Here is a 13,988-nt window from a genome sequence, read left to right as displayed (position 1 = left end):
TTAGAAGATTCAGGATTCTTGTCTGAGAGTTACCCCTAAGCTCGCACTACCTGACCTATAGCATCCTGGAATGATCTTGGAACCTTGATTATTATATTATATCCAAGCACTTTGAGCCCTTCACAGACCTTTTAAGTATAACCCCTGCTCAAGGAGTCAGTAGGTTGGAAGGGGAAACATTGGTAACTATTTGGCTTTGTCTTATGTTCTTTCAGGACACTCTCCTTCCTGGGTATGAGCCTCTGCTTGGCCCTCATGTTCATATGCTCCTGGTATTATGCCCTGGTTGCTATGCTCATTGCTGGTCTCATCTACAAATACATTGAATACCGAGGGTGAGTGACAACTGGAATCTGGAGTGAGGGAGGGGGGTAAGAAGAAATTAGAAGTTTTGGGGGTGATTGAACTGGAATGACATGGAAGCAAAGGAAGAAACTGGATGAAATTGAAGGTATAGGAAATGAGGAATGTTGGGGGCAAGGGAACTGGGTGAGGGAAATGGTAAAGAGAATGGATAGGCTTGCATTAGAAGAATATGTAGAAGAAATATAAGATGATCCCTCCCTCCCTCCTTCCCTCCCTCCCTTCTTTCCTTCCTTCCTTCCTTCCTTCCTTCCTTCCTTCCTTCCTTCCTTCCTTCCTTCCTTCCTTCCTTCCTTCCTTCCTTCCTTCCTTCCTTCCTTCCTCCCTTCTCTCCCTTGATGCCCCAAGGAGAATTGGAGGTTAAGGATCTCAACCCTTAAAACCTCTATGCTCTGAATTCAGAGAATTATAGTTCTGCTAGGTCCTCTTGATTCCTGATTTTCTGTACCTTCTTCTGTACTTTAGGGCAGAGAAGGAGTGGGGTGATGGGATAAGAGGACTGTCCCTCAGTGCTGCCCGCTATGCCCTGTTGCGATTGGAAGAAGGGCCTCCCCACACCAAAAATTGGAGGTGAGCAGTAGCAGGAGGGAGAATTCTCCTTGAATCTGACCCCTTCACCTTTCTCTGCTTATTCTGACATCTATTCCACACCATTCCTTATCATTAAGTCCTCTTCAAATAATTTTCCATGATTGGTAAACTCTACCTTAAAGCTAAGTAGATTTCTCCTTTTTAGCCTGTTCCTAAAGCTCTTTACCCAATGCCCTAAAACCCAACAGATGCATTACTGGATTATCATTGACTCACTGAACAGTAGAGATGCAAGGGACCTCAGAAGGCCAGATCCTTAAAAATCATCTTCAGTGCTTTCATTTTTATACAGGAGAAAAATAAAGCTGAGATGAGAAGTCAGTCACAGGGTTACTTAGCATTAATTAAGGGCCTACTATATGCCAATCATGGTCCAAAGGACTAAGGATGCATAGAAAGGTAAAACAAGCTTCTCCTTTCAAGGAGCTCCCAGTCTAATGGAGAAGACAACATATAAACTGGATACACAAATTATATGCAGGATAAACTGGGGAGGGGGTGATAATTTCAGAGGGAAGGTACTAAAAGTTAAGAAGGGCAAGGAAAGGTTTCCTCTAGAAAATGAGACTTTAGATGAAACCTTGAAGGAAGTCATGGATGCCAGGTGTTAACAAGGAAGAAGAGCATTGTTGGCAAAAGAGTCAGACAGAGAGAATACTCAGTCAGGAGATGGATTGTTGTGTTGAACTGAGTAAGAAGAGAATAAGATGTAAAAAGATGGGAAGTGACATCTCTAAGGTCATACAGTGGAGTCTACTTCTCCTAGCTCCCTCCTTTTCCTTACATTCTTCTTGATTATCCCCATTTCTTTAAGATCTGTCTCCCCTTGGGCAAGACCTAGTGACTCATACCTAATATCCTGAAAGTTCTTTCTTGCTATTTATTTCCTGAAGGCCCTGACCCTGCTTCTCATCGTGTCATTTTCTCTCCCCTCAATCCTGTCTCTTAATCCAGACCTCAGCTGCTCGTGCTTGTTCGAGTTGACCAGGACCAGAATGTGGTACATCCACAGCTACTCTCATTGACCTCCCAACTTAAGGCTGGGAAGGGTCTGACTATTGTGGGCTCCGTGCTAGAGGGTACCTTCTTGGACAACCATCCCCAGGCCCAGCGGGCAGAAGAGGTATCAATGTATCATAGGATTGAGAGCGGGAAGATTAGCATAGACAATCTCCTTTCCCCTCTCCCAGAGATTATTATAATGTAAAAGCTGAAAGGAACCTTAAAGATGGGAAATTATCTAACCCCCTATATTGAGGAAGAGACTCTTCCAAGTTGGCAAATTAATGACAGAACCAGAAGTTGAATCTAGGTCCTTAAACCAAAAAATCCAGTTCTCTTTCCATTTCTATAACTACTTTATTTTTGTTGGTGAAGAGACTAGAACCAAGAAGGGCCATGTGATTTATTCAAGATCACAAAATTAGAGGAGGGATTGGGAGTTCCATTTAGACCTCCTGATTGTTTTTCTGGGGCTTTTCCCAATGTAACCAGTGGGCTCACAAGTTTAAAAGTCCTCTAGGGATGGGTAGGGAGGCCCCACCATTCTCAGGAATGGGGCCAGAAGTGGTGAAGATGAATTGTAGAGGGAGGAATGGAGACCATGTGCTAGAGGGACCCTGATTTCTTTTATAGCTTTAAAGCTTTGGGGCTACTCCATTGAGTTGTTGGCACTTATCTGTCAAAGGGACAAGGAAGCTAGAGCTAAAGGATTCAACTGCTTCTGATTCTACTTTTCATCCATTATTTCCTCTCTCATCCACCCAAGTCTATTCGACGTCTAATGGAGGCTGAAAAGGTGAAAGGTTTCTGCCAGGTGGTGATCTCTTCCAACCTTCGGGATGGAGTGTCACACCTCATTCAGTCAGGGGGACTTGGGGGCTTACAGCATAACACTGTGCTAGTTGGCTGGCCCCGGAACTGGCGCCAGAAGGAGGACCACCAGACCTGGAGGAACTTCATTGGTAAGGAATCTATTGGAAGGGGCACAGCCTTGTTGCTGTGACCCATGTTGGAGAGGGACACAATGCATGTTCTTTTTTGGGATTTACTGTGTTTCTATCATCTCTTTCTCTGTTTCTTGGTCTTTTGGTTCCTATGTCTTCTCTCTGCCCATTTTATATCTGTCTCTATATCTCTGTTTCTGGCTATCTTTGTTCTCTGTCTTCATGTCTATCTCTGCTTCTGTTTTCCTCCAATTGCCTTCTTCTGTCTCCCTGCTTCTATTGTGGTGTAGCATAGAAGATAAAATACTGAATTTGAGGTCTTTTGAGACCTGGGTTCAAATCTTAGTACTAATTCTTTGACATAGGTAAGCTTTAGTTTATTTGTGTGTAAAATGAGAATGGTGATGCCTGTAGTATCAATTGCACAGGATAATTGTGAGTTTCTAATGGATGATGTATACTTTTCAAATCATAAAGTGCAAAATAAGAGTCAGTTATTATTCTTCTGCCTTTCTACATTTGCCTCTGTGCTACAGGGTATGATTTGCAAGGCACGGTGGACATGGGATACACTATGCTGAAGGAAATTGTAGTTCATAGATGCTGAACAATTCAGCTTATCATACTTTGCAGAGGGCTTTCATTAAAGTCTCTCATTTTAACCTCAACGAGTCTTTAGAGAAGTGATTGTTATTCCCATTTTGTATATGGAGTAGAGTGTAGAGGGGTTAAGTGTTCTACTCAAGGCTGCAGAGTAAATAAATGAACTTGGAACCAGAACTCCAGGCTTCTGACCCCTAATTTAGTGCTCAGGTTCAGCAGGGTGGAAGCAAACATTGATCAATATTGCCTTATTTGGAGGGGAAGCTAGCTAATTCATGTAATTCGGATGGAGGAGGGTGCTCAGTCGAGTTTCACATTTATATTGTCATCTCAGAGCTGGTTCGAGAAACCACAGCTGGACACTTGGCCTTGCTTGTCACCAAGAATGTATCCATGTTCCCTGGGAATCCTGAGCGTTTTTCTGAGGGCAGCATTGATGTCTGGTGGATTGTGCATGATGGGGGCATGCTCATGCTACTGCCTTTCCTGTTGAAGCACCACAAGGTGTGTATATGTGGTGGTGAAGTGGGGGGTGCTGGGATACAGAAGAATGGGTGATATGTGGGGGCTAGAAACTGGGTGAGGTAGTGAGGCAGGAAATTTGGAACCTGGAAAAAAATTTCAAAGAGAAAAAAAAATATTCCTTCTGTCACTTTCCTACATCTCCTTACTGCCCTTTTAATATCATTTTACCCTTCCAGGTGCCCATAGAGCTCTGAAGACTCCTCTTAATAAAGATATGGTTATAGAAATTGGAGCTAGAAGGAACCTTAGATTATAAAATGCCCCAACTAGAAGGGACCATTGACTAGAATATCAGTGCTGGGAAAGATCTTTAAGGAATCTCCCTCCTAGACCAAATACCCTTCTCCAACAAGGAAGCAGAGGCCCAGTAATGGCAATTTATTGCTCAAATTAAAGGAACTAGTAAGATTATTATAACAAGGTGTGTCTGATTATAATGTGTGGCTGAACCAGAACTAGGAGTTTCTTAACCTCTAGTCCTTTGCTCTTTCTACTAATCCAAAGTGTATTTCCAAAGTATCCTGGAGATAATATTTAGCCTAAAGTAATTGAACTATAAAGGGAACTATAATTTATTAGGCATAAATCAAGATTTTTTTTTTTTAGGTGGGACAAATCAGGGACTTCTTTTGCCTCTTAACTCCAATTTCTGTCGAGTAGTGTGAAGGCCTGGGCATCTCTTCCAATGTCTCTCTCTGGGAAGTATCTCACTGACTCTGAATTATATCTCCTCATTCCCCCTCCCTCACCCTTAGGTCTGGAGAAAATGCAAGATGCGCATCTTTACTGTGGCACAGATGGATGACAATAGCATCCAGATGAAGAAGGACCTGACAACATTCCTTTACCACCTTCGAATTACAGCAGAGGTGGAGGTGGTGGAGATGGTGAGGGAGAGTCCTTCTTGTTTGATCCCTCACTCAGATAACTTCATGGGTAGTCCCTTCTTCTATTAGCCTTTGACTCTCTGGTCTTTAAATCATCCAACTCATATCCATAAACCTTTATTCCTTCCTGTTTCATCATTCTTTGATCTGTTCATTCATTTGTCTACTTATTCATTTCATTCATTTATTCATTCATATTCATTCACTCATCCATTCATTCATCTGTTCATCTATCCATCCACCTACTCACTGAATTGTCTATGCATTCATTCATTTTTTTCATTCATAGTCATTTCTTCATTCACATATTTGTTTACTTAAATTCATTCAACAATCCCTACTATGTGCCCAGCATTGTTCTAGGTTTTGGAAATGGATAGGATTTGCATTTTGTCTAGAGCAGGAATCAACAACCTTTTAAGGGAATGAAGGCATTTTTTGTAATAGTCTTAGAATATAACCTTTTGAAGAATTTTGCATACAAAGGGTATACTGTATAATCAATCAACAACCAATTAATACTTATCAGTAAATACTATGTGATGGGTACTGTGATAAGTACTGGGGATTATAAAGAACAAGTAAAAACACTAAGTTAATGCATATAAGATACAGAAAAGATGAAAAGTAGCCTTAGAGAGGAAGGCATTAGCAATTATGGGGGTCTCTTAGAAGAGATGGCTCTTGATTTGAGTTTTAAGAAAAGTCAGCTATTATAAAAATCTGAGGTAAGGAAGAAGGTCATTCCAGGCATTGAGGAAAGCTAGGACAAAAGCAGATGTAAAATTGTATGTGAAGAACTGGTAATTATGTACAACTGAATTGTAGAGTGTATGGAGGGAAATAATGTTTTAAAATATTATAAAGAAGGAAAAGGAGCAGGTTATGAAAAGCTTTAAATGTCAAACAGAAGAGTTTATATTTGATTTTAGAGGTAACAATGAAACCTTAATAGTTTATTGAGTGGTATGCTGTGACATGGTCAGACCCGTGCTTCAGTAAAAATTACTTTGGCAGCTCTAAGGTCCAATTAAAGGTGTGAATTCAATTAGAAGGTGATTGCAACATTCCAGGTGGAAGATGATAAGAGTTAAAAAGCTCTCAAATAATCTATATATTATATATTTTGCATATATAATATTGATGCCAGAGAGATTTTTATGCCAATCCACCTGTGTTTTGTTCACCTATTTTTCTTATTTTTATTTAACTTATACAAGTTAACAAAGTATGATAGAAAGACAAAATAATTTGTATCTAGAAGGTACCTCATTAGAATGGCTTTGTGTGTAGTTTACAAACTGGAGAAAGGACCCTGGGGAGCTCCATAGCCCTCTCTATTAGTATATTAGTACAATGAGTTTATTAGATTAGCTAATTTTCACTTTGAAAGGTTAGAAAAGCTTGGCTCTGAGGGAATGCAGTTTAGGGCAAGAGAAAATGGATCATGCCTGATGTTGATATGGAGGACAGGAGGTGAGGGGGGTGGAGTTGGATAGCAGCAAGCCCTATAGAAGGTGGGAGTGCCTAATTTAGACAACAGCTCAGGAGAGGAGATCCCAGTGGGGGTTGTCTTTGTGCTTTGGGAAGAAGTATGCTTGTGGTGGTGGGGAGGGTAGAGAGGCAGGGTGAATCATGAGAGCTTTAGGGCTTTTCCCCTCTCTTCAAATGCTAGTAATAATCTATGTTTCTAGTGCTGAGCTTCATTAATGAAATCAGAGAGAGTACAGATACAGACATACTCATTCCTTATATGGCTAGAAGAGTCTCTTAATGGGACTAACAGGGCTACTTGTTAGTCAAGAGACACCACTACAGATACCTGTAATTGAGGATTCAGGAGAAGATAATCCTTAATCCAGGAAAGAGAGCAACCTAGGAGGGAAAGGCAATGCTGAATTTCAAAGTATGAAATCCTAATGGAATAATTTTAGTCATATGTTGCAGACATATTTTTGGGTGAAGTGGGGACAAGGCTTCCTTGTGTCCTGAAATCATGCCTTATAGATCTCTTTTGTTCAGGAACTGGTGTTCTACTAAGAGTAACTAAAACACAATCCCTTAGACCAAAGACCCTCCCATCCTTATCTAAACAAATTAATAATTCTTCTAGTGCACTATAAGCATGTGTATGTGGGGTTACATTGACCTGCTAATTTTTATGAGGAGAGGAGCAACCAGGACCTGAGCATCCCATATGCTTCGCCCAAGAACTTTATTCTCATCTTCATCTCCATCCTCTCTTTTGTATTTTCTGGCAGCATGAGAGTGACATCTCTGCCTACACCTATGAGAAGACACTGGTGATGGAACAACGTTCACAGATACTCAAGCAAATGCATCTGACCAAGAATGAGAGAGAACGAGAGGTGAGGAGGTGGGGCATGGTCCAAAAGTATGGCCAAAACCATTCTTAAAAAGACACTAGGGCCTCTATAGCTCCTTTTTCTCATGCTGCCCATTGGATGTCATCAAGCTTTTGTGTGGGTTCTCCAAATCTTTAGATTCCAACTTTCTCCAGACTTCACTGCTCCTTAAGTATTCTGAACCATTCAGATGTTGTTCTCAGCCCTCAGTATGTACCAATAGCATACAAAGTTGACCTGACAACTGAAAGGGTACAGAATGGGTCAAGACTGGTTTGGATTCTAGGTAGCCTTAGCATATGGGATGTTGGATAGCAAGTTCTAGTGAGGTATTAGTGTTTGATTCTTTTCTAATACAATAATGAGATCCTTTTGGAGTCTGAGTGTAGGTCCTAATGGAATGGCTGAATGGGTCCCTGTGGGCTGCCAGTGATAAATTTCATATAATCTGTTGGGCAGTTAGGTGGTATAGTGCATAGAGCACCGGCCCTAGAGTCAGGAGGATCTGAGTTCAAATGTGGCCTCAAATACTTAATAATAACCCAGATGTGTGATCTTGGGCAAGTCGTTTAACCCCATTGCCTTGCAAAACCAAAAAACAAAAAAAAAACCAAACCAAAAACCAAAACCAAAGCAATATAATTTGTCTCCCAGGGTATGGATTTGTAGCAATCCTTGAATGGGTAAGATATTTGTGCTAGGTTTTCTTAGAGTTTGAGGTCTGGGTCTTAACACATAACAACAGATCCAAAGCATCACAGATGAATCGCGTGGCTCAATTCGGAGGAAGAACCCTGCTAATACACGCCTTCGGCTCAATGTCCCAGAGGAGTCAGCAGGGGATAGTGAAGAGAAGCCAGAAGAGGAGGTAAGGTGGGAGAGGTGGCAGGAGGCAGGCCTTATAAGGTGTGGTAGAAAGAACTTGGGGGTCACCTATCCCCAATTTCCAACTAGGTGCAGCTGATTCATGACCAAAGTGCACCTAGCTTCCCTAGCAGCTCTCCATCTCCTGGGGAGGAGCCTGAAGGAGGAGAGGCTGCTCCTGAGAAGGTGCATCTCACTTGGACTAAAGACAAAGTGGTGGCTGAGAAAAACAAGGGACCCAGTCCTGTCTCCTCCGAGGGAATCAAGGATTTTTTCAGCATGAAGCCGTATGGACAAAACTGGGACTCTGGGTGGGGAACAAGATTTAGGGACTGGGATAAGGAATATAACTTCACCTTTCTCAGGGTTCATGCTATAGATTCTTAAAGATTGTGGTTTTGGAGTCAGAAGACCTGAGTAAGCCTAACTTACTAGCTGAGTGACCATGGGAAAAGTCGCAACCTTTTTAAGATTCAAATTCCTCACTTTTAAAAAGGGATTATTGTGAAGAAAGTGCTTTGTCAAATTTGAAGTGCTATAAAGATGTGTTATTAAGGAGTCAGTCAAGTCAGAGAGGTGTTGAAGACAAAGTCTAGTGTTAGGGAGTGTATTTTTTAAGCAGAAGAAGCTTAAACCTATATTCTTCTCAAGACTGGGGCTGATGCTTCATAAATATCTTGTCCTCTTCTTGGCACTGCTCTGACAACTTCTCCTTTCTTTCTTTTCTCCTTTTCCTACTTCTTTTTGTTTCTTTTGTGCTGCCTGAAGTGAGTGGGAGAATTTGTAAGTTCTCAGAGCCCTTTCCTCTTTCTTTTTTTTTGGGGGGGGGGTTGGTCAGGGTCCTTGCTCATCTAACCATTCAAATACCCAAAGTGCCAAATTCTGGCTCTCTTAAGGGTCACCTCTCTCGAGTACCAACATGTTATTGGGCCCTCTATCTTACCTAACTGTGGGGGGGGGGGGGGGGTTGGTGGGGAGGGCTCTTCCTGTTTCCTTTTGTGCTCATATAGGATGCTTGGGTATCCTCAGGAACCAGTCCAACGTGAGACGTATGCACACAGCTGTGAGGCTCAACGAGGCCATTGTTAAGAAGTCGCAAGATGCAAAGCTGGTGCTTCTCAATATGCCCGGACCACCACGTAACCGCAAGGGCGACGAGAACTGTATCCTGGTGGACAAAGGGGACTAGAGTCTGGGGGCTAGGATAGGGATTCAAGGATCGGCAAGGGAGTGATTTTGGGTCTTGGGTCTAACCCTGGACGGCCTATCTCAATTCCTTTCAGTCCACGACCGGGTCTTAGGGTTCAGCACCACGGACAGAGACTCAGGAGCGCTGAAGCACTCCTGGCGACCCCTGGTGGGCAGTGGCAATCCCTTTTCGCCCCCATAGTTCTGGGACAGTTGGTGGAGAACGAAGGAATTGGGGGGGGGGGGGGCTCTAAATGACCCTCTTCGTCCTTTCTCCTTGACGAACCTGCCCACAGACATGGAGTTCCTCGAGGTCCTCACAGAGCACCTGGACCGGGTGATGCTAGTGCGTGGTGGTGGCCGTGAGGTCATCACCATCTACTCCTGAGAGCGGGAACGCCCTCCCGGGCTCTTGGGCCCAGCTGCCCTGGACCTTTGGATCTCCGTCTGCGCCGTCCCTGCCGCCACCGCCGTTTACATAGACTCCCTTAACCCTGCCCGCGCCTCCATCTCCCTCTCGCTGCCCAGTCCCGGGATGCAGGACTCTGAACCCAGGAGCCTTGGCTCTCCCTGAAGGAGGACTTGACTTGCTTCCAGCTTCCCCTTATCTGGGGCTGGGCCCCGAGAGACAGATTGAGCCGGACCCTTTCCCCATTTTTATATCTCTGCCCCAGCCCAGACGAAGGAGATCTTGAAGATCCAGGGACAAGAATGAATCGACTGTGCTGCTTGGTCTGGGTGGAGGCTATTACTTTCTTGCGCGATCGAACTGGGATCCGGGAGCCACTGGACAGGTCTTGGCAGACCCTCGACGGGGCCAACCAGTCCCTGGGCCAGGAATCCCGTCCCTGAGTCTCAGCTTTACCCCTCCTCCTTCACTCGGAGAAATCACTGGAGCGAGCCAACGGCCAGTCAGAGCTGCGGCCTCTCTGAGCCTCTCTCGGCCTTTTCGAGAATCTTCGGAACCCATAGGACAGACAGCGCCGGTAGTCTGGAGAGGGGCTGGGGCCGAGTCGGGCCCCTGTACATAGTGTACAGGCGACTGTCTGTGTATTTTTAACGTGACCATATTTATGTGACTAGAAGCGCAATGAACATAACTTCTCCACGCCAGCGCTGAGCTTGCCTACAGGAGAGGCTGCGTTCCAGTTCGGGGGCAAGGCAAGGAGGCAGAGGATGGGAAGTAACCTGGAACCAAGGAGGTTGGATTTATATAAGATCTCCAAGTGTTTAAGCCCAAAATGGTCGAGGAAGTAGCTTCGACTTTTCAGCTATTAGGAATTAGTGGATTTCCCAGGCGACCCTATCCCTTTTTTCCCCCCTTTTCTATCCCACCTCTTTGCGCCACTCAGCTTTTAAAATGTAATCAGGGAAGAGAAGTCTCCACTTTTTGGATTCATCTCACTGCGGATTTGAGCTTCCACTATGGCTGCAGTTGCTGAGACGCGCCCCTCCTCGCCCTAGTGTGCCCCGAGACCGGGGCTTCTTAGGGGTTAGTCATCCCTCCTAGCGGAGCGTCCTGTGTACTTGAGCACGAGCTGTAGTCCCCCTCTCCTGCCCCGGTGCCTTCACCCGGGGAGCAGTAGCCCGGGCAGCCCCGTCGGTTCCTTGCTTGTCCCCTGCCTCAATTCCCGCCTCCACTTCCTGGCTCTTCGCCAAAGACTCGCCCGCGTCTGGCTAGTACGGCCTCCTCCTACGAGACCCTCCTCCGCGCTCCTCTTAACCCTGCTGGCATCCTTGGACACAATTCCTCCCCTCCTATTCCTTTCTAGCCAGGTTTTCGAAATAAATGCCGGCGAATCTGCCCCCAAGTGATTCAGGGACTTGGGATCGCTTCCTTCTTGGGAAGTTGAGGGAGTAGGGGGATCAGATTCCCGATATGGTCCTTGCACCTGCCTCCATTTATCAGGTTCTCCTCCAGGGAACACGAACTTGGTCGATCCCTGCTGTAGTAGTTTGGGCAGCAGAACTCGGGGCCAAGTGCTCTCTCCTCCTGCATGACTTCCACTTTCAGAGGGAGTAAGAAGGTAGGTCGCCTGAATGTGCTCTACTCTGGAATTTCACTTGTTTCTTGCCCAGACACTCAAAATTATTCTCCTTTTGGCTCTTGTTCCTCATCCACATCTCTAACTACTCCTCTAGCCCTTATCTGTCCTCACCTGTTACCAGATATGGAGCTGTGGTTCTGTGAGACCTGACCCTGCTAGCCACCCTTCCTCATACCTCCCCCCAGAGAGGGCCCCATTTGAACAGAAGGCACTGCATGTTCATTTGTCCTGCTCCTGCTCGCTGACTTCTGTGACTGCAGTGCCTCCCCTACTGGCATCCTTAGACACAGCAACTCCACCCCTCACCTTCTATTCCTTTCTGGCCAGGTTTTCAGAATAAATGTTCCAAGGAGCACCTAGAGCTATCCCCTCTCGTTTTGTGAGAGTACTTTCCTCCTTTACTTGTGCGGGAGCCAGTAGGGTACTGGAACTGACTAAGACCATCTGAATACTACCTTTGTCTTGTTTGACCTCCTCTCCTCTTTTCCTCCCCTTCCAGCCTGAGACAAAACAGTTTAGTAAGACACCAAGGGAAATGTATGGTGGATGAGGGAGATGGTTTGATCAGGAATGGAGATAGAACTCCCAGGTCAGATTTCACTAAATGACCAAGAAGTAAGAACTCCACACGGCTTGAAAAAATAAAAAGTCCATGTATAGACCAGTCCTAGAAACAAACTGCTTGACCTTTTCCCAAGGATGGTTGGAAGAAAAGGCAGTGCCAACATCAATCAGGGCTCCCCAGCTGGCAAGACCTAAGATCCCAGCAGTAAGCAGCAGCCCCATGGGTTGAGTTTCTGTGGATGACAACTCAGACCCCTGAAAAACCCTCTCCCTTTTCTGTGCTACATGTGCAATATATTTGTTATGAATGTTCCCACAAGTCATTCATTAAATTACCTTTATAATCACTGTAGCTTGATGTTTTATGTCCATCCAAGTGACTTTTATTCTGAGTGCAATATTTCAATAGCCTTGTAGTGACTAGTATGCTTTTGTGTTTAGAGATCTCTGTGCAGGGCAATGCAAAGAAGTTTGAAGACTTTGTAAATAGGACAGGTTGCAAACCAAAACCAGAGTATTTATTATTCTTATTCTTGGGCTTGCCTTTAATTTTTTGTGCAAGTGTTTGGGTATTCAGCATTCCTTCTCAGTATTTATCTTTGTGTTTTTTGTGCCAATATTAAAAGGGAGGGGTTGGTTCTCTCTTCAATCGTTGAATGCTCCTGTTTAATGCTTTATAGCTTTTACTGTATTAATTTTTTAGACTCTTGTCTGCACAAAATGCAATAAAAAGAATTTTATTACACCCTTCATGGCCTGCAGTGTCTCAAGTTGATTTTGGAAAGAAAAGGGAACAGAGCAGGTACTCAGGGAAACATTGTTTTCTTTAAGGGCACAGACTTTCATACTAATGGGTCATAGGATCTGAATAGTTCCCTTGCCCAGAGTTACGCTGTCTTTCTTCTCTGGATACTCAACTATCTTGCCAGTTTAGATCCAGTTGGACAAAGAACAAAAGCATTGAAGAAATAAATATGATATAGTGGAAAGAGCATTGACTGGAAACTGGGAGATCTGGGTTCAATTTTCACTCTAAGCTAGTTGTGTAGATCTAAAAGCAAGTTCCTTCCTCCTATTTGAGCCTCAGTTTCCTCCTTCATTAGAAGGGGCTGGACAACATAATCTCTAAAGTACCTTTTAGCTCAAGATTCTATTAAACTGCTTTTTGAGTGGTCAGGATGAAATGGTGAAGTTGTTCAGACAGGTGAGAAATTAGGCACTGGAAACTCCTTCCCTTAATCATTGCAAAAGAATAGGGAATCACAAAATCCAAAATTATTTTCCTAGCACAAAAGGATATGAGTAGAGTCTGTATGGAAATCATGTAAAAGAAGCTATAATTGTTGCACAAATGTTTTAAGTATAAAATATAATTCTCCAGCAGATGTTTGCCCCAGGTGCTTATTAAGAGTTTATTACTAGGTGAGCTACATCAGAAATTAAAAGCATTTTCTGGTGTAGTCCCGTCAGAGACAGCAGCTGACCCTGTGTGGATGGTAGGGTGGTTGGCTAAGGCAGCTAAAAGGTGGCATTTAGGATATTAATACTATGAAAATGCAACATTTGAAGTCATATAATCATTGATACCATCATTTGACTCCATGGTGGGATGTCCCAAAGAGATCCATTTCAGATATTCAGACTGAAAACCATCCAATAGGACAGACACAATTTTTACATTTTTCTTCTTTAATTAAAAAGTAATATTCTTATCTTATTAACAACACAAGAGTTTCAAAGAGAAAAAAAACCCCGCTATATAACACAAACAGGTTGGAACATAAAAAGCTGCCACCTAAAGGACCTTAAGTTTTCTATACTGTGTTTAAATAGCTGCAGGCCCTGGCACAGCTAGAGGTCCAACTCCTGGCCCTCCCAAGCCCCAGAGGCTTTGGACTCAAGAGGTGAAATGAGCATGTCCCCAAGGAAAGAGCAGCTTCCTTTGGTGCCAACAGAGAGCCAAAACCAGTTGCTCTCCTACCAACAATTTCATTCAGGCTCAAAACTTGGGAATGGAAGGTTGGGTGTCCATACCATGATATG

At 43.9% G+C, this 13,988-nt stretch overlaps 1 protein-coding gene across 2 annotated transcripts in view; it reads left to right on the top strand.

Moving 5' to 3' along the window:
* The window catches only part of SLC12A5 (solute carrier family 12 member 5), a 36,993-nt gene extending 27,272 nt beyond the window's left edge, over positions 1-9,721 (top strand). For both annotated transcript variants that reach the window (XM_074211204.1, XM_074211205.1), the window contains exons 15-26: positions 216-335; positions 829-933; positions 1,909-2,077; positions 2,723-2,918; positions 3,838-4,007; positions 4,784-4,915; positions 7,177-7,284; positions 8,027-8,149; positions 8,236-8,432; positions 8,914-8,928; positions 9,175-9,308; positions 9,630-9,721. In XM_074211204.1, the coding sequence (XP_074067305.1) occupies positions 216-335; positions 829-933; positions 1,909-2,077; positions 2,723-2,918; positions 3,838-4,007; positions 4,784-4,915; positions 7,177-7,284; positions 8,027-8,149; positions 8,236-8,432; positions 8,914-8,928; positions 9,175-9,308; positions 9,630-9,721 (1,561 nt within the window). The remainder of the gene's footprint in view (positions 1-215; positions 336-828; positions 934-1,908; positions 2,078-2,722; positions 2,919-3,837; positions 4,008-4,783; positions 4,916-7,176; positions 7,285-8,026; positions 8,150-8,235; positions 8,433-8,913; positions 8,929-9,174; positions 9,309-9,629) is intronic.
* The last annotated feature ends 4,267 nt before the right edge of the window (positions 9,722-13,988 follow it).

The sequence above is a fragment of the Macrotis lagotis genome, chromosome 1 (assembly GCF_037893015.1).
Source record: "Macrotis lagotis isolate mMagLag1 chromosome 1, bilby.v1.9.chrom.fasta, whole genome shotgun sequence".
Taxonomy (NCBI): domain Eukaryota; kingdom Metazoa; phylum Chordata; class Mammalia; order Peramelemorphia; family Peramelidae; genus Macrotis; species Macrotis lagotis.
The sequence above is the reverse complement of the archived record's forward strand: the minus strand, read 5'-3'. Positions and strand labels throughout refer to the sequence as shown.